This window comes from Acyrthosiphon pisum, chromosome X (genome assembly GCF_005508785.2).
Source record: "Acyrthosiphon pisum isolate AL4f chromosome X, pea_aphid_22Mar2018_4r6ur, whole genome shotgun sequence".
NCBI classification, from domain to species: Eukaryota; Metazoa; Arthropoda; class Insecta; order Hemiptera; family Aphididae; genus Acyrthosiphon; species Acyrthosiphon pisum.
In genome coordinates this window covers 63,548,165-63,570,042 of record NC_042493.1, presented here as the reverse complement: position 1 = coordinate 63,570,042, position 21,878 = coordinate 63,548,165, and the positions used below count along the sequence as shown (strand labels likewise).

General features: G+C 28.6%; 2 protein-coding genes across 5 annotated transcripts in view; both read left to right on the top strand.

The window, feature by feature from the left end:
• The first annotated feature begins 50 nt into the window (after window positions 1-50).
• Window positions 51-17,505, top strand: LOC100164133 (GTP cyclohydrolase 1-like). 3 transcript variants are annotated; one of them, XM_008182858.3, is made up of 5 exons: window positions 53-573; window positions 906-1,115; window positions 12,431-12,628; window positions 13,778-13,862; window positions 16,277-17,505. In XM_008182858.3, exons 1-5 carry the CDS (start codon window positions 405-407, stop codon window positions 16,404-16,406), a joined length of 792 nt encoding a protein of 263 aa, XP_008181080.1. In that variant the 5' UTR covers window positions 53-404; the 3' UTR covers window positions 16,407-17,505. The 3 variants fall into 3 exon arrangements, with proteins under 3 accessions (XP_029342862.1, XP_008181080.1, NP_001232962.1); NM_001246033.2 differs by having other exon boundaries at window positions 131-561; window positions 16,277-16,620; XM_029487002.1 differs by lacking the exon at window positions 16,277-17,505 and having other exon boundaries at window positions 51-573; window positions 13,778-13,866.
• A 1,461-nt stretch (window positions 17,506-18,966) lies between these two features.
• Window positions 18,967-21,878, top strand: part of LOC100573386 (uncharacterized protein KIAA1841 homolog) — a 14,982-nt gene continuing 12,070 nt past the window's right edge. The window contains exons 1-2 of one of the 2 annotated variants that reach the window (XM_008182860.2): window positions 18,967-19,104; window positions 20,912-21,088. In XM_008182860.2, coding sequence (XP_008181082.1) covers window positions 19,028-19,104; window positions 20,912-21,088 — 254 coding nt within the window. In that variant the 5' untranslated portion in view covers window positions 18,967-19,027. Of the gene's footprint in view, window positions 19,109-20,911; window positions 21,089-21,878 lie in introns of both variants that reach the window. The other variant, XM_016802827.2, reaches the window with a different exon arrangement.

Here is a 21,878-nt window from a genome sequence, read left to right as displayed (position 1 = left end):
CCCCTCCCGCCGACACGCATATTGTTATAAATTCGTCCGGCGCGCACTCTTTCGCACACGCGCGAATCGCTCCTCCGAAGACCCGACCGGACCACGAGAGCCGCGTTGATACTCTCCCGGAATCGCATTCAGTGTCGTGCGCTGACCGTCACCAGACGTCCGGCTCACTTTCGCATTCACCGCCGTCACGAGTCAACCTGTCGATCGCATTTTCTTTTTCATCCCCCGTCACAGTGCAGATACACTCTGATATTAATTTTAATACCTACCCAATATACCTTAATATTATTGTCTCTATATTATTCCAATCTTCTCCCCGTCGCTCCGTTATCGCCACCAGTCGGCGTTGACAAGACAATAAAATATTATACTATCCACATCCGTAAGTGATAGCCTGCACAGTCATGACCACTACGGTTTCCAACGGCAACGGCACCGACGTGGTGAGCCTGCTAAAAAAGACCAAACCTCCGGCACTGAAGAAACTCGCGTCGTGGAAAGACGAAAACGAATTTGACGGCACGGGCAACCCGAAAACGCCCAGAACTTCCACCACGCCGGGTAAGACACCGGGTACGGTTACGACGATTGATAAACTTAAATAATAGTTAGAAATTATTGATAGTGTTGCCTTATGATATCGTATAATATTATATTTTACGATGACGAATGCGTGTGTAGATGTAAAATGCGCATTGTACATGCTACACATACATATATATATATATATGTACATGCTACACATACACATATATATATAGACTTTTACCATGTGTTTAATTGAGCGTGCGATAGAGCTCCATTTTTCACCACAACCCTTAGTTAATAGTCTGTGAGTGTGAGTGTGTGTGTGTGGGTATTGTGGGATAAAAAACTTATGTCACGAATACGGTTGCGGTCCACAGGTCACGAGAACTGCACATTCCACCACGACTTAGAGCTGGACCACAAGCCACCCACCCGGGAAGCCCTGTTGCCGGACATGACTGACTCATATAAGATGCTTTTGAGTGCGTTGGGTGAAAACCCCGAACGCCAAGGGCTGCTGAAGACTCCGGAAAGGGCGGCCAAGGCAATGCTGTTCTTCACAAAGGGCTACGATCAGACACTGACGGGTAATTTTATATAGTGTTCGAATATTATTATATTATACGACGTTCGTTATATCAAATATAATAAATTACAATATATAAAGGGTGATTTTCCAAGCATGCTTACCACTCTTTTATGTTTTAATAATGTATTTCTTCTAATTTCTAATTCTTAAATTTTCTACTAAGATTTAATACAATGTTTACTGGTAGGCACTTACATTTTGTTTATGCCAGTTAAGGAGAGTCCTAGTGTGATTTATTCGACATATCCGAGCTTACACAATTATTTTTATTATATTAAAAGAACCCTTTTTCTATAAAAATTATATAATTTTTTTGAAAAATTTGAGGCATCTAAAATAAAATTTTAACTATTTGTATCTAAATTGTCAGTTTTTATGTAATTAAGATAAAATTTCACTGTAAATCGTAATAGGTTTAAAAAGATGACGGCTACGCGGATTTGAAAATAATATAATAATTAATATTAATTCTATTAAAGCTTATACAAATGTTCAAGAGTATAATAAATACTACACTAAATATGACAAATATTGTACATAAAAATAGTTTAGTTATCAAATAATACTCGTTGAAATTGCATCAACGTTTTAAAACAAAATAAATCATCTTCTAATATCCTAAAAATTTACAGTAAAACTGGTGGTTCTCAATTTTAAAAATATAAGTTTTTATAACTATAGGACACAGTAATGTGTACTGTTATACTGGCATACAAAAAAATCCAACTATTTTAAAATATGGACTTTAAGTGTACTAAAAGATTTCAAAAATCAGAATTTGAATAAATACATTATTACTAGGAAAACGGGTGTGAGCACTATAGATGTTTGGTGAATCGTCTATACGGACCCACAGTGTAGTTGTGTAGGTCACAATTTTTCCAAACACTTGTAGTGCATTACAAAGCACATACATAATAAATACTATATATACTGTGTACAGTGTATAGCTTACCTTAATAATATATAATATCCATTATCATATCAGTTTCCTCACGAGGTCTCGACGTCGTTGTAAGTAGATTCAAAATAAAATCTATTCACGACAATCTACGTGTATGCACAGGCACAAATAATAAGGTGTGGCTAAGGGGCATAATTGCAAACTTAGCCTTGCGCCGTTGAAAATAACGTGTGTGTGTTTGCCTATATTATTATTGTTTATATAATTGACGGGAATGCATTTGATAACATAATAAAACGAAATAGTTATTAATTTATTACGGGCGGCATAATGCGCAAGTGGTGTTGAGAATTTTATTAGTTTCAGGAAGTTGATATTGATGTGTTTTGTCGTATGTAGATGTAGGGGAAGGGATTATTGTTCTTACCATTTTCAATAGATTATTTTGTTTTCAATATGTATGTAGCTTAAGATTCACATAATAAGCATAATATTATAATAGGTAGGTAGGTTAAATAATGATTTTTCATTTACCGACAATATAAAATAATATTATATATTTTATCAATAATAACCTGTTTGAAAATCATGACCAGTTTTTAATGTTTGTCATGCCTAATTATCATTATCACTATAAAGCATACAAAGTTAGGGCATATGGCAAATATACATTTTGAAATGTGATATCTAAATAATAACGATGCAATGAAAAATCACTTTGGTTGATGTATTTTTTTTAATTTCAGTGTCACATAATATTTCTATGTCGTCCATAAAAACACGAAATCAATTAATAGCATGAACCTAAATAAATTACGAAACAATTCCATGAATTATAGATTATAGTAAATACACGAAACAAAGTAAACGAACTAAATGTTTATCACATACGATGAAATCACGAGACCAGTTTCACAATAAAAAAGTAATTTTAAGAAACTTATAGTTAAAAATAAAAATTACATACATATAGTGGTTTGCCATGGATATTAGCTTTTTCGTTGACAAACGACTTTCTTGTCTATCTGCAGCTACAACAGTGGTGGACACACACAACTCTGCGTAGCCAATACTCTTTCTCTGCCATAATCTTAGGTATAGGCATACCATGGTTATGTGGCACGTGGCGGCGTAATACATATACATGAAAATTAAAAAAAATCTACGGCCGTTGTCATACATCGTTTAAAACATTTCCAATGAAAACCCAACCTTGATAATATTATTATTATTAGTTAGGTACAAACGTTATTCGCATTTTGGCGCCGAGCAATCCTTTTATTGCCGGTACTTCATCTGATTAAAACAGCAAAGTGTCGGAGATTTCGAAAGCGTTTCGCCGTAATTGAATACGCCAGTTTCTTGAGAGATAAGTTCGCGGCTATCATCTCGACACAATATATACGCGTATGTGGAAAAAGGTTTCGGTATTGAATAATGCATGAACACTGCAGGCCCATTCTCGACCGCCCCCATCGCCGCCCTCAACTCTTCAAAATGTGATTTTTAAGTGCATTACTGTGTAATTCGTTAAGCCAGGGAAAAAAGTGTACCTAGGGCCAAGCCCAGACATCACATTATGACACATTAATACTATTCATATCGCCGACGTCGACGTGACGTTACTACGTAAATCACTTTGAACAATAATTATTATTGCTTGGGTTTGTGTCTCCTGTAGGTTAGCACAACAATGATAAGCGACAACGTGAAAATTGTTTGATTTTGGTCATTTTGCGCACAATATAATAATATTTTCGTTAACAAACATTGTAATTTATCTACTAACTGCATGCAATTCAACCGGGTTGTAATCGTTAAATTTTCATTTTTCACAACTAATATTAGGTATACATGGTATTAAATTTTATTACAGAGAAATTGATGCGTATCAATAGTTCTTTTATATATTGCTGTTTATTATTTTAAAAACAACTAAGTGCATACAATTAAATAATTACTATTAAATAAGAACACGGTTGCGTGAAACATTATTGTATACATCAAATTACCAAATTTGAATTGTACTCGACATTTATTTACTAACGGTAAATTTGTTTCTTTTAAATTAATATTTATTATTATTTATCATTTCATAAGGTAATTTTATTTTAGTTGAGAAAATGATTTTCAATTTAAATCGTGTTACATCAAGGGTTAATATATAATATATTATTCAACATAGAAATTAATAGAAATAAATCGTAAGATATTTAATATAATTTTCCGATTCACCTTCAACTCCAACGCGCCGGTTCGTTTAACTCAAAACGGTGTAAATAAATGCATACAATTAAGTTGTTCTATATAAATTATCTTATTTCCGGAAACCGTGTAAATTGTAATTTTAAATTCAACGTTTTATAATTTGAAACAGTTTTTAATATAATTTATATGATTTATAACGAGTAGAACCATCACAGATTCTTATTGTGCTAACCTCAATAGTAAGCAAATATTCTAGACATTTGATCAATGTAGCAACTTTTTTAATTCATTGAAAACTCACTTTAATAGATATACGACGAACTGAACAATTTTGGTCAAATAAAAATAAATCACCTGTGCTTAAATATTATGGTTCATACAATTTTCACGGTAATCAATGTAAACAGTCTTGGATATATATAAAAAAAAAAATAATATAATAAGTAAATAAGCAAATAACTCTTCGATAGAATGCAAATAATGTGTGTGTGTGTGTGTGTGTCTGTTCTCGCCTTGACCACCTCGCATATTGCTGCTGGTATATTATTATTATTTTATGATTTGACAGCGACGATATAAAAAATATATGATTGGTGGACATAGGTTCATCAATATTATTATAATAAATAGTGTTAGGGTTAACGCGATGATAAAGACGATGCTTTAAATTAGAATTGCCCGTCAATATTGAATTATTACGAGTAAAGATTTTCAATACATATACTGTTAAAATAAATTTATGTCGTTTGTGACGTTTTTCGAGAGCGCGGGCGGGGTAGGACTAATATAATTATAACGCTATAAATTACATCACGTTCGAGAATATTAAATTCTATCATTACTTCACGGGTTAGTTGCTACTGCTGCTACTGCTGCTTCTGATATATTCATTAGCTTTCAGTAATTTGATTTTGACGCACAATCACCGTAGGTAGTGAACAGTTCACGGGAATACGGTTCGTTTTTAAATACCCATTTATAAATGCATTTTAAACTACCTACATCTGTTACATGATTCGGCATTTATACTGATTTCTGAAATTATCATAATATTATTGATTATGCATGTAAAATACGAATGTATCAAAAACAAAACTAATAAAAAGTGATTTCACAACGTAATTAATATTAATTTGAATTTGTTTAATTGTGAAGCATCACCTAAGAATAAAATATTTGAATTAACAAAAAAAAAAATTATATTTTAAAAAACACCTATTATTGTTAGTTTTTAGCTTTTTAAATAAAACAAAAACCTATATCTGCATTCAGAAAATCTACCAAAATCGACGACGGTCCTTTAAACAAAATCGATAAATAATTTAAGTATTTTTCTGACCAAGTAATTATCATACTTTGAAACCTATATTTGCATTCAGAAAATCCACGAAAATCGACGACGGTCCTTCAAATAAAATCGATAAATGTTTTGAGTGTTTTTCTGACTAGGTAATTATCATACTTTGACACGAAGTAAATTTATTTATATTCATTTATATAATATGTTAAAAACATTTATAAAAATTATTATTATTATTTGGTATTCGATTTCTACAATACAGATATAGTAGGTATACATGCGACGGCCACGCGGTATATCATATCCAGCATGTACATAATAATTTTGAAACCATAATTCGTAATAGCCCCAGGTGAATAATAATAATAGTAATAATACGAACGCGTCAATGTTATATTATATTGTATACATATTATGTAGGTATCTATACATATAATATTAATATATTGTACTAAGTATGTCTACTCTGTTTGTGTAACTAAACCAACACGATATAAACGTAGATATAGGTATATGATAATATCGTGAATGGATAACTCCCCAGAAACAATCGACTACAGCCGAGAAATCATACGCTACTATTAATAATAGATAGGTAGGTACATGGCGTACCGATATCATAATCTACATGATTGTTCACAGTAGTTCACACTTCTAATGTTATTATTAATCGTTTTCGTGTCATTGTAGGTACCAAATGTGCACATAAAAGGCATTTAAGACCTTATCCCGAGATCGTGTACTTATAATAATATAACTATGTCTCTCTACAATTAAATAAGTAATATTGTAACAAACTAGAAATAAAACGTGAAATTATCCTGCTACGTCCCCTTAATACGTCCATTATTTTTCCAATAGCCACTATTTTAAATATAATATTCTACACGTCTTTAATCGAGTGAATATTTCTTATTAAATTTGACAATTATTATTATAACACTGGTTTGCGACATTTCGAAGTCATTAAATTATAAAATATTATATTCAACTAGAAAATATCAACAAACTTGCCAATGTTGTTACATGCAGTCGAACCATAAATGCGTAGGTTCTTTGTTGGAAATACTTATGGTCTATGGGCCACGAGGGTACAAGAAAACCGGTCAATGAGAGTTAATTACCAAACATTATAACAATTTTTTTTTGTGATCCTTTCAATAACTTTTTGGTACTGATTATTTTAGATGCAGTTTTTTGTTAGATTGGTGAGTTCATTATAAGTTTTGTGCCATCAATTATAATGTACAACTATATTATCATTGTATTATTTACAATATTCTAGAAAACTTTTACGAACATTGGTTTGTATTCATATATTTAATGCTCTTTTGATTTAATTTTTTTGAATTACATCTTATATGCCATTCTGGTTATTGGATGCGAGTGATTGAATAGTAATGCGATTACTTGCTTTAAAAATATCAAAAATTAGGTTTAAGTAAATTATTCATAAAATGTTAAGTCCTTCAGAAGTGTCTTTATTAATTATATTATCAAGATAATATAAATATATAAAAAGATAAAAAAATAATATTTTAAAATTAAAACATAGTTTGAGCCAATAGTGTCTATGATATTATACCAGATAGGTACCTACTAAAACACGTCTATATACATAATATGCATTATGCATTTTTGTATTCTTAAGGTTATTAACTTCCAATCTCTACTGAAAATAATTAAATACTTGATATTAAATATTATATTATATTTTATTATACGTATTATGTATAATATGTGTGCGAGTGTCTGTGTGTCCTTCGCTCATTATATGCTCTAAAAACAATAAAGGTACTGGGAAATGCCTCGGGAAGTATGTCAATTTATTTTATCGTCAATGTTCTTCTCTGAATTTTCATTACATAAAAATCAATGTAACACTTCGGGCTATATCGCATAATAATGTTCAATAGGACACGTGTGAGTTGAACATAATTGTGTAAAATGTCTAATACTTGCGAGTGCGAAATCATTTACGGCGCGTGCACTATTATATTACATTACCATTAAATGGTAGATTAAGTAATTTCGTACACTGTATTATTATGATTTATCAACAAAACTGAGGAGTTGTCAATTTAAAAATATCAAATTGGCGTTTTAAGAGAAAAACTGACTAGAGTACAATACTACTTGCACGACAGGGATTACGCTGTCGAGCTATATTATATTTTATAGGTCCTTAAGTATTTTTTTAAATAATATACGTACAATATATCGACCCGATAATACTGATAAACTGTCTACGCATTGTTACCTTGGCAACAGCAAATTGAAAATTGCCGTCATTTCTGTAACGGGACAGAAAAGCTTTTAAATCATCGTACTTTTGTGGTATTGTACAATACTGGTCCGGTTACAAGTGGTTGTCGACGTTCTGATTGAACGCCATACCCCTTTTCTCTGTCCACTATAAAATATATATGGCATGGGTATCGGAGGGGCGATTTGTATTAACGATATTATATTACGTACGTATTACTTTTATAACAAGCCAATAATTGTGAGAATATTGTAATCAGTAAGCATCGTTATTTTTTGATTAGCATCAAACAAGTGTTTTTTTTTTTATTAATTATCAGTTTTGTATCAATGAATAATTGTAATTGACTGAAATCAATCGGTCATATCAACAGTATTTATACGTCAAAAAAATAACGAACATTGTTATTAAATTTTATTTGGTTTATACTCGATTCCTAACGTACTTTTCTCCAATTACTTATTTCAACTGTACCTACGTCTATAAAACATTTATACGAATTAAAATCATAAAAAAATCATATACAAATGTTTATATGCCACAATATTAAAAATATCAAAACAACTCAAAAGGTTGATTAGGTATAGGTGATTTATTTTTAACTAATTTCGTCTTGAATAATTTGTTTGATTAGTTTTTATAAAACCGAAACATTAACACACGCATGGGTATTTTTCATTAAAACTACGTCTGAACATAATATTATGTACTTACATGAATATAATATAAACAATTAAAAAATTTAAAATGTAAAAAAACAATTTATTCATATGTATTATTATATCATATTATGACATTATGGCTCTTAAAATATCATAATCATTTAATAAAAAATGTTTTAAAAATACACTGAAGATTGAAAGATATCTGCTTACCATGATATTTTAAATGGGTAGACCTGTATATTATGTTATACTAATTTATATAAGTGCATACGTATATACAATATACATTTTTTGCAATACACAATTTCATGTTAGTTTTTCGATTTTTATTTACTATAAAATATAATATTTCGTTGTCTCCGTACTTCGCAGTGGACATACTCGAATTCAAACACTACGTGGGTTTATTCCAATATGCTTTTAATATTTTGCAGTGAGTTCTAATCGGCATCGCTTGTATTCTATAGATTTCATATTTAAATCATGTTTTCTCGTTGCTGGCTTTGTGTGCCCGCACAAAGGGTACCAATTACCTTTTCTGGGTGCATCTTCAAACGCGTTATCTGACGATGACATTTGACGTTGAATAGGTTGTAGGCGTACTCCAAAGCAGTAATCACGTATATCCGCCATGTTAATCTGTATAACGAAACCGAGGGACAATTTTTTTTTTTTATTTCAGTGCAAAAATAATACGTTTATTACCGTATATACTTTATACCAAAAGCCCACTAATGGATAGAAAATAATTCTCTTAATAATATTAATCCGTTTTTATAATAAATAATATTTAGTTTTTTTTTATAAAAAGTACATATTTTGTTTTTTTCAACTAATCATTTATTTTAATGCTTAAGCGTAAAATAATAATAATCGATTAACATGTCTTAAAACCAAATTAAATTCAAACACGACAAAATAATATATTTTGACTCCTTTTTTAATTAAAAGGCGTTACATAATATTGTTATTATTATTATTTTAGTAAAATAATTTACAGATTAAAGCTTTAATTATTTTTAATAAAAAAAAAAGTTATTTATGTTTTCCATAATATGTAATTTGATAAAAATAAATAAATCGTCTAAAAGCATTGCTGCAACATAATATTATAATATTATAATAGTAAAATTGTATTTTTACTATTAGTATCACCCAATGATTATACATATTATAGTACCACAATATTACGTAGATAATCTATAATAATATAGGTACCTACACGATTTCGAATTTCAATAAACATTCTTAACAACTTAACGTTAGATAATTATTTTTTATGTTAGTAAAATTGAAATAATATGTATTATTTTAATATGTATTGGAATACATTTTATGTTTAGAATCACTGAACAAGTGAATATGACGCAACCTAAACAAATTATTAAATTTGTCCAACAATGTTTTTGTATTTTTTATTTGTATCATATATACGAAGTAGGTATAAAATATATGTTACAAATACATAATTAAATACTATTAAGACTCAATGCAATCTGAAAATTCTAATATCGCAGTTAAAATATGTACCTATTTAATAATTGAAACATTTCATTGTGGCTGTTCGTAATAACTAATAACATAATAATATAAAGCTTGGTTCTAGTATAATAAATCGATTGTAAGTAATTATATGGTTAAAACTATAATATTATATTTCTGGCTGGCATTAATTTTTGAATTCAATACTTATTTTAGAAAATTATTGATTTTCCGAGAAACTAAAGACGATTTGCTTGAGCTTAAAACTATAATGCAGTGAAAATCCTACGTACAAAGGTCACCAATGGTTAGAGGCCAAATATCGGCTAGTAGCTAGTAAGATGCAACTGTTGATAGTCAAACAAGGTTAAAAATAAATAAAACCACTAAATAAAAAATAAAAATATTAACTACAGTTTTTTTATTTTTAAATACTTCGTTTTCTTACTCAATATTCGTTATATTTTAATTAGCTGGTATACTACTACTTAGGATTTTCAAATAGTGAAACTTTAAACGAAACGGAAGATTTGCTATACTAAATTGAATTCATATTCTGGTGGTGTAGATCTGGTTACAAAGTTTTTCAGCCGTCGTTTTCGATAAATTTTTTTTTATGTTGGTCAATAATAATTTATAATATGCAACAGTGTTAAACATTTTTCAAAGGAGGTGTTATGCAATTTTATTTAACATAAATAAACATTAAAAAAAAAAATACTTTATTTCATCGTTCCTAGTTAAAATTATTAAGGCGTAAAAATGTATATATATTGATAAATTCCACTCAAGGGGTGGCCATTCCTATATTAACCTCAACCTCCATAAATACACCTCAGCTTTATTTTAATGTACAGAATAGATTCCTGTACAGTTCACCTAACTACAAACTTTTAATATCCCAACAAGTCCAAACTTCTCAGTATCGTATAATTCTAGGTCACGTATATTATTTACCTCTAATCACTCGCGGTTCCCTAGCGTATAATGGCTTTAGTGATTTCGGATTAAATAGTAATACCCACCTTCAATCTAACGTTGAGAGGACTATACGTTGTACTCACGTGTGTCTCGAAAACACTGGGAGTGGCCAATTTGCGTTCAGAATAATGCTGTTTACCTGTGTTATTATTAATGAATTCACTCAGCTGACAAATTTATAGGCAAGAATCTTGAGCCCCACATTCACATATAGATTATACTTTATATTTTGATTTTAAAGCAAGGAATAACAATTTTAAAATGTGCTTCGAAATTAAAATTGCATAATAAGCTCGATGCTTTAGATAATATTATATTTAACAATAAGTCGATTCACTCTATAATATTAAAAAAATTACACATTAGTATATTATGTATTATATTACCTTAAACGTAAAATTTGCTTCGTTGTGCGCGTTAGTAATAGGAGACAACACGCGTAATGACAGAGACAAGATGTAATAATGTGTAATGCCCAACAGGTGAATTAACTATTCATGGGATATTTTCCATTCGGTACAGTTCGAAATAAACATCTGTTTTCACGAAATATAATTAAATTAGAACGATATGCAATACTATGGTTATAAGCTGTACTGAAAAAGCTACAATGCATCGTTAATTTATCTTGGTTTGTATTCATTTTACAATTAATACCTTTGCATGCAATTCACAGTGGTGGGGATGAGTTTTGCTCAGGATTTTATAATGTAGCTTATTATACGACGTCATGGTTAAAGTCACATATTAAAATGCCAATAAACGATATTGTAATAATATTTGTATTGCGAATATCTTGTGTAAATGATTTTTAACGTGATCAGAGTACAGTAAATTATATTCCACAATATTGTGCAATTTATAAACGTTGTAAGAAGAACAAATGTAAACATACTCGTATATATTCGTAACATATACATACATATTTTACATAAACAAATTCATAATTTAGAAGTAGTTTTCCTAACAACACCAACCGGATAATGGACGTTAATAGGACGATAATAGGAATTCATTAGGGAGTATATTTTAGAATATATAACATAATTAAAATTATAGTAAAATATATTACATTATAATAATTATTAATAAATCAAAACATTTTTAAGCCAGTAGCAATAATTCGTAAATATTATTAGAAATTACTTTAAAAATGAATTATTGTTTAACTAAGAAGACATATTTTCGGGGAGAGTCCTTGTGTTTTGCCTTCACCCAAAACAAACAAAATCTCTTACAAATAACCGTAAACTATTTAATATGCTTGAGAGTTTATTTTATAATAAATTCATGTTTTTATTAAGTAAAATGGCATTGGTCGTTCTGAACTAAATGAGTAATTATATGCTGAGAACGTTTAAAATTACCTTTCAAGTTATATTATGATTTATACGTTCAAATACTCCAAGTGGAAAATTATAAACATTATGTCACTATGTTTGTATTAAAAATATTTTTTTTTTTTATAATTTAGCAGTATTTATATTATTGAATGTATGTGTTTTAGACGTACTTAACGATGCGGTATTTGACGAGGATCACGATGAAATGGTTGTGGTGAAGGACATTGAAATGTTTAGTATGTGTGAACATCACTTGGTTCCGTTTTACGGAAAAGTTTCGATTGGATATTTGCCGAAAAACAAAATTTTGGGCCTCAGCAAACTCGCACGCATCGTGGAGATGTTCAGCAGAAGACTTCAAGGTAAAAACCAATAAGATACTGTATATTACTATGCACATAATTAAACCTCCAATACTGTTTATATATAGTATTTATCAGACGGACAAAAAGTGTATTAATAATGTGACTGTTGGTTATTATTGATAAAGTTTTCGAAACTACTTTGTACTAACTTTGCTCGTCACACAACTTTAAATTGGAAACCAATTATTTAATTACATTTTTTTAATATAATGGTAGTTGAATGATGTTTCTAGGTTAAACATAAAACGTAGCAATTTAAAGTTTTAAAAACATATATAATTATATGATTTCTATCGGATTATATAGATGAATATTAATAGTAAAATATATTTTGTCATAAAATAAAACTTAAATATTAAGTGAGTACTAAAATAATTTCTAAATAGACCATTAACTCAATGGATAAGGTCTAATCTAATCGGATTATGAGAATGTCATAATATAACAAACTATAGAATAAGATAAAATACAATAATACCGCATATTACTATATTTCCTTTTTCCACTAAGATCATTAAATATTTTAAACTATAATTTACTGTATTAGATGAATTGTAACCTATAGTTATGATTCGAATGTCAAAACATATTAAAATAATTAAATTGTTCTATGATAAGCATTCAATATTTTTGAAATATTTTGTACATGATTAGAAAAAAAAAATGTAACAAGTATAATTACATTACCACGAGGAATCAAAAGTTAAACATTTCGTCAATATAAATTATAAACAATCAATACAATATATTATGTTTTGGTATTTCTAATTTATTTTTCTTGATAATTCAATTTAATAGAATAAAAAAAATATTAATAGTAAAATAAATACATGGGCTTCCTCTTGATATACTGAAAGAACAATCTCTTTAAAAAATGATATAAATTCAAATATAATACTAATGCATAATTAGTTGTAGCTGACTATCAAACCGTGGAACCCATTTCCGTTACGATTTTTTTTTGTGTGATTTTTAGATAAAAAATCCTACCCTCGAAAACAATATACATCGACTAGTCGATGGGTTGACATTTTTTTATATAATTAAAAACTATTAGGAAACAATTTAATTTTGTTTGGCACAATCAGTTTAATACATTAGTTTAAGAATTTTAACATCGTATTATTTTTTATATCTCTGATTTAGTTCAAGAGCGATTAACTAAACAGATTGCTGTGGCCGTCACCCAAGCGATTCAACCTGCTGGAGTTGCCGTGGTCATAGAAGGAGTGTAAGTTAAATTTTGTTGTCGAGTAACTTTTATATCTACGGTAACGTTGCAATAACTTTATAAATAGGGTAAAGTATTTTCAATAGCAAGTCATAATAGTGTACGGTTATTACTTTAGGTACATGTTTGATTTTAATAGAACGCGGAAACAGACATTTATTGCTATGATCTATGATAAGCAACTGGTGAGAACATTACACCTCATAAACTTGAGGTGCCGTGTTTAAAAATAAATTAGGAAATATTAAAAAGTTTCACCGCAGTACCGTACCATTTGAGCGTAATTCATAAAAAATTCAAGTCAGTTAATTAAATTCAGGGATTAATTTACTTGAATAAATACAGAGATGTAAGCCTGGTAAATTTACAGGTATAAGAACTTAATGGCTTTTAAAAAAAAACTAAATTGTGGCCTCTAAAATTAAATGTCTTCAAAAGGTTAATATTTACAACATTACAACATAATGGTAGATGTAAAACATTTCAAGTAAGGAAAATACAAAAATAAATTACGTATTTCGATTTAGCTTCAAACTATTTTCAAACAGTCATAATATACAATTGTATTTTCTGATTTTCATATAAATTTTCTTTTATATAATATTGGCCATGGGTAAAATCAATATCAATTATTAATCCTTCCCAAACTGGTGTTCACCCAAGACTCTATCTCACAAATTTCACTTTTTTTTATAACTATTTTATTCTTACGTCTTATAATATCTAGAAAGAAGACGTATCAAACCAATATATTATATGAAGTTAAAAACATTGTGTAATTATAATTGACTTAGTTAAAATTTAAATTTTTTTAATGTATGCCATGGTTTCTCGGAATACAGATATTTTCCTGGCTAGTTGCAATCAGTTAACAAAAACACCTTATAGTAGCCTAAACAGTAGACACAATATCAAAATAAACAATAACGTAATTATAAATTTATGAAATAGATGTTTCTAAGCTTGTAATTTTGTCTATTCTGTTACCAAATTCATAACATTGAACGAATTTACGTAATTTTTTCATGGTAAGTTACCGGGAAAAAAATTGAATTACAATTTACATTTAAATAAATCTATATAAGTACATTACTTAATTGCTTTTAAAATGAAACAATTTACCATTGGATAAAATATTCTTATGTATCTTAAACGATAATATTATGACATTATATTCAAAGTAACGGTAGCTATAATGATTTGTAAAACAAGTCAACTGTACTTCGAGGATTGAGATATTTCTACGTTAATGTTTACACTTATATTATGACTTTTTGTGATTCATTATGAAAGCTATAAGAGTTTCAGTGTTTGGCGATCAACAAGATTAATTTTAATAATTCAGCTTACCAAAAACAATATTTAAATAATTTCCATAACTTGACGGCCTGTATAATAAGAATGTCACAGGCTGTAAACTTACTAGTGTAAATACGTTTTAAAATGTCAAATGAAGTTTATTTACTTTCGAATAATTACGATAGGTATAAGTGGTATATTCAATCATTTTAAGTTATAATAACTTTTGTTACTACCACCACAATACCATACTGTATAATATAAACTTTGTGTATATATATGTAAACACTAAATTTTATTCCAGTTATTGTTGGTGAAAAACGTGCCTTGACATTTAAATAATGCAACAAAGTCTCCTGTTGGTTACATTAAAACATATTCTCGATAAGTGATTTTAAAAACTGTTACAAATGAACGTTGTCATTCGAACGACGAACTTCCGTATAGGTATCACTGGCGTTATATATTATCCATAAATTATCATTATATTATTAAACAACAAACTGAAAAAAAAAACATTTTTAAGACAAAGCCACCCGTTTCGTGAAAAATATTAGGTAATATCGAACTGCCTATTTCTATTTTAAATACTGATATAAATAGACAATAATATTATGTCATGGTCGTTGCTCATTTAAAAAACAAATGGGCAGAGTGAGTTATTAGATAATAGATAATTATATAGATAATGAGACTGCAGTAGTGGCATAGTGGCATAGTGGCGTAGTGCAACATCAGTTCGTTGAAAATCATAAAAAAAATAATAATTTAAATATTGAACTGAAACAGAAAACAAGAATTCAATTAAAAAAAAATAATTACAATATTTCTAAAATTATGCTGCTGACGGTGGCGTTCAAAGCACTCGGATTTTTTTATGCGTAAGGTGCAGAAGTGAAGTACGAGGCATTTGATACTGCTCTACACCTCCACAGCACATTATATTATACTCGATGCCAATCCATTATAATGCATTTTATATAATGGTCCGTGGTTATAATAATATAATAATAATAATATAGACATTGCCAATAGCCAAGCGCATCATAATAGAACAGGTACCCGGTAAAGAATGGCGTGATAATTTTTTTTTTTATTTCTATATATTTTATCAGCCACATGTGCATGGTCATGAGAGGCGTACAAAAGATAAACAGCAAAACCGTCACGTCTACCATGCTGGGAGTGTTCAGAGACGACTCGAAGACACGCGAAGAATTTTTGAACCTAGTCCAGTCAAAATGAAATCTACCAAAACAGCATCAACATTGCATTCACAAAACAACCGCTGCAGTGTTATTACACGACAGTGAACCTTTATAATCCAAACGGATTGCTATTATCATTCGTACATATTATATACATATATAATACACGTACTTACCTATATATGTCTATAATACAGTATATAGCGTTACACAAACTTATTAGCCACTCACTTTTACCTACGTATACACGAGAAAAAAAATTCTACTGAAATATTAAGTGTGCGCACTTCTGATTTAAGCACACGATATATATATATCTGATATCTAATATTTATACATAAAAGTCTGGGCATTAAAATAATTTTTTTTTTGAAAAGTCAGTTAATCTTCATAATTAACAATTTATATTATAACAAACTATACTTTTTCGTTAATGTTATTTCTATAAAGTATATAGAGTACCTACCTATGACTGTTTACTCATCGTAATTTTTATTGTTTAACGTAACTTGTAACTCAAACGACGACTAATATATTTTAAATCCTTATTTTGTCTTTTTACTATGATCTTATTGTAACTAAATATATAATATTGTGCCGTTATTCGCTATTTTCAGTATTAAATGAACGAGATTAAAACCAAAAAACTGATTTAATTAACTGATGTCCAGACTTGTTTATATTAACATATTATAATATTATAATATTATATACGTCCAACCTAATACCTAATGTTAATCGAAAACTATCATAATTATTATTATCTACCTACTATAAATTATTGGTAAACTGTTAACCATAATAAACCACGGTTCTTATCCCCGCTCCATTGTCCCTCAGAGACAAGTTATATACGTGTTAATGTTTGTTAATAAAAAAAAAAGTCTATATAATATTATTGTTTTTATATTTTTGTCAAAGTGTTATTGTCATAAAATAGATTTTATTGTTCTGGTTTGATTTATACTATATTATAACCAAATTGTATTGAAAAATATTATATTCGCTTTGTGCACGGTTTGGTTATACTTTGCATTTATTAATTATTATATTATAATATTGATCATTATAAATTATTACAACTATTCATATAATAAAATATTATATTATATCATTAAATAAAATTGTAATCGTTATTTTTGTGTATTCAATATTGCGTAATGAATGAAACGTGAACCCGTTATCCTTCCACCGTACTCAAATCGGTCAGCGTCAAATGTGGCAATCTCGATGACAAATTTTCAAACAAAAAATAAATAAGCAGAACATAATATTAGTATTGTAGTTACAATTCAAATTTTACCGTTATCCACGTTCCCCCAAAAATATAAGCTCAAAAGACTTAATTTGGTATTTAATTTACCTGCTTCATATAATTCAAGTTTAAAATAGGTGGCTCAAAATCGATAGAATACCTGCAGCTGCAGTCGAAGTCAAAAAATGATATCCTTTGAAAGGACATTAATGACTATTCTTTAAAAGATTTTTTTGTTTTACTTGCCATTTATGTTCAAGACAGACCATCGATACTATGATACCGTGTTTAAAGCCTCCTCTCATTATTAAATGAAATACCTGTGTATATTACGCATAATAGGTACATTAAACATAATATTATACATGATAATTATAACGCTATATTATTATTTAATACGACCGTGTTTTGAGAAATCAATAACGAGTAGACTTACCTAAATGAATCGTGAATGTGGTAAATATGTGAACGATTAAAATAACTCTTTTCAAAATATTTGGTGGTTGTTTAATATATTGTTCATAACCTTGCTAAAAAAGCTATTTTTTCTTTAAAGTATTATCAAATAATATACTTTATATGAGTGTATTAATTTTTATTTAAATATAGTATCATTTAAATGAACATTAATTGCACATAATTTGGTCACTTATTTAAGTAGTATGTTATAATATAATCTAAAAAAACAACTAGGTGTGTTGTATATCTCAGCAACGTCGCGACTGGACAGTGCGACCGGCCACACTAATAATGTAAATAACATTAAAATTAAATACTTTTAGGTACTTAGCCGGTATGTATAACATAGTTATAACTCAAAATGCAAATAATTAAAATTCTAAAAACTAATTTACTAACAGAAAAACTCATTTTATCGTGACGAAAAAAGTTCATTAGTAAATTTAACTCACAGACTTTTAATATTATTGACAGCAAATATTTCTCTCAAAATTCCAATGAATAAATTACACCATTTAAAATAACGTGAAATTCTTAACCTAAAATAAATAGTTTTGATTAAAATGTTTGACACTTAATAGATGAATGTTTTATACTTGTATACAATACTATGCTATCCAAATACTTCGAAATACGATAGCTTAAAATTTAAACTATTGTATTTAAGCCTTAAATACAATAGTTATTTTAATTTCGTTTTTTTCTATACTTTTAAGTTTAACTAAGTTTTAATTTTTAAGTAACGAGACGTATTGTTTATTGAACCACTGAATATAATTACTTAGATATTATTATTATGTCTCAAACAAATATATTTAATTTATGAGTAGCTATATTATATTTGCATGACAACTAAACTATATTAAAAGAAACGTCGATAAAATGTTGTTTTTTTTTTACCCAAAATTTTTATAGCTGAATAAATTTTCAAAATTGTTGATGAAATGAAGGATTTTCCAAAAAAATGGAGTATTGGTAACGTGGACAGAGAAACATTTATTGACTCGATGAATCGTCTAATGTAGGTATCGAATACAATCTATTAACTTTTATATTTATAATAATATACATCTTACCTAATACATGTCCACATACAAATTAAATGTTATTTATATAAACTAATTTACACATAAACATTAAACATCTTTGTTCAATTAAAAAATAATCATACATGCAGTATGTTACTATTCTAACGAACGGATTAGTGGATGATTATTACTTAGATAATAAGAATACATTTAAGTGATGATAAAAATGTTTAGTCTCCGTCAAAAAGCTTAAAAATTTAATATAAGATCCCTTATAAATTGTTATTAAATTGCAATTTAAAAATATAAAAATATCATATCATGCACGATTGTTTTTTATGAGCTTTTGAAGTTCAAATGTTGGCAAAATAAATAAATAAATATTTAAACCAAGTGTTGAATCGATTTAAAAATCTTTCAAATAGGTAATATTAAAATCAAAAATGTTTGTTAATGGTATTCAATTCAAGATTTATAATTTATACTAGCTGATCCCATGCACTTCGTTGCCAGTTAAATGTACCAACTCTTTATGACTCGAACTTTGTACAATTCGTTATTTAATATTCTGTGTATGGTGTTCAAAATGTATCTTAACTTTTCCGTTTCCCAGAATAAAAATTATGATTCACAGCAGTATATTATCAGGTAGGCAATCTACCTACGGTAGATCACGGACCCCGTGCTGTATGTACGTTAGTGTATGATTTAACTCTAAAGTATCAAAGTTATATCAAGTTTGTCGTATTCTACCTATGGTGGATTGATATAATCAATTAATACAAAATCCTAACCTAACATAACTACTAATATCAGATGAATAAAAAAAAAACCCAAATTTAACCATTCCTAAATTAGTCTGTCTTCTTCCCAGATGTTTAATCTACACACAAACATTCATACCAAGCTGAACCCGTGCATTTCGTTTTCCGTAAAAAATTGCAACTTTAAAAAATTATTATTGTTCAACTGTTTTTGAGCGTAACTTGCTGCAATGTTCAATTATTTGATTTGATGCTAGCTTGTACCTGATCTGCCCAAATAACCAATAATAAATAAATACTAATTTCTACTGTAAACTGTAACCAATGGCAACTATTTAAAAAATAAATAAAAATAAAATTTCCAATTTCCATCCCTGTTTGAGTACCTCTTTAAAATGCAAATTTCAACAAATCCTTTCTTAGTGCCCGATGAAATTATTATAAAAATCTATCCTCGAAATTTCAAGTCGATAACTTAAATAGGTCCGGCTCTGCGTTGTTTATTGGTAAAGTACACTTTCCTTTATATATTATATATAATATATAGATTTAAATGGATAAAATAATTAAAAACGATGATTTTATAGATATTAAAATAATAATCATTTCATGATTTGTATAACAAATCAATTTCTCATAATTTAAAATAATACAGAAATATTTTATTATAAATGTAAAAGTGGTATTTAAAATTGAAAAATTCAGAAATGTTAACACAATCAAACCACTATTGTCCAATAATAAATCATAACATTTCAATATCAAGATATTATTCTAAAATTTAATTCTAAAAAAAACTAAGACTTTTCATTAGGTAACCGAAAACGATAATAAACTCAAAAATTTGTATTTTAAAATCTCAAGCCAGTTTAAATCAGGGGACTTAAACAAACAATAACGATTTTAGTTAGGTATTTTGTAGTATTTAAAAATATTTTTGAGGATTTGAAAATATATTGATGTACTACTATTGTTGTTTTATTTTAATTTTTATCAGTTAACGTTTCGTGATATTATATAACACTAATTATTACAGGGACAATGATGACGATGAAACTAGCAGCAGTTCTTCCGACGATACCGACACGAACAACGCTAAACCGTTAAACAAGATCAAAATTCAACTGTCATACACAAACCTCATTAACGACCTGCTCGAAAAAAATCCGAACTCCGAGTACGGACATTTCGAGTCTTACGCCAACGTAATGTAGTGAGTTAATAAACGGCGCACGACGCGAAAATAATATTATAATCTATGCCTACCCATAATAATAATATTATATTTTTTATCGCCGTCTGTTTTTTCTTTCTGCTTCAAAACAATCGCCTGTAGTGGGCCGGCGTAAACAGCTATTTCACGAAGCGATCGCTTGGCATGTAAAAGTGGGGGTAGTGGGTATCTCGATGATAGACCCGTTTACAACTTAAGTAAAATATTCATGATATACTTTTACGATTTGCATTTGGTAGAGGGTTCGACGTGGGTGTTAACAATACACACATTATCACTGAAACATTGGAAGGCACTTGGCAGGCACTTGTCCCGATTAAAGATATATACTGCAGGTCAGCGACGTAGATACGATTTTTTTTCTGGGGGGGGATTTTAAAATATATTTATGATACAAATTACAAGTTATTAGTTAAACTAAATGTCATTTTTATTTTGTTTCAAATTGGTATTAGTTATAAATATTTGCAATAGTTTTATATTAGACTGTTATAATAATTCATAAAATAAAATCCACTCGACGTCGTTATTGCTGTTTTTTTTGATTTTATAATTGGTTATTATTTCAGTAATAGTTATTGAGGCCTACTTATGATAAAATTGTTATCGACGATAATTTTGTCGACTTCTCGTGCTATATAATTTATTATTCGTATCGTTGGCAGTTTGCCGAAAGTCTCTTATCACAACAATTTTCCCAAAACAAAATACCAATATAAAAAAGATTATTGTTTCGGGGGGGTGGATGGGATAAGAGATTTTAGGAAAA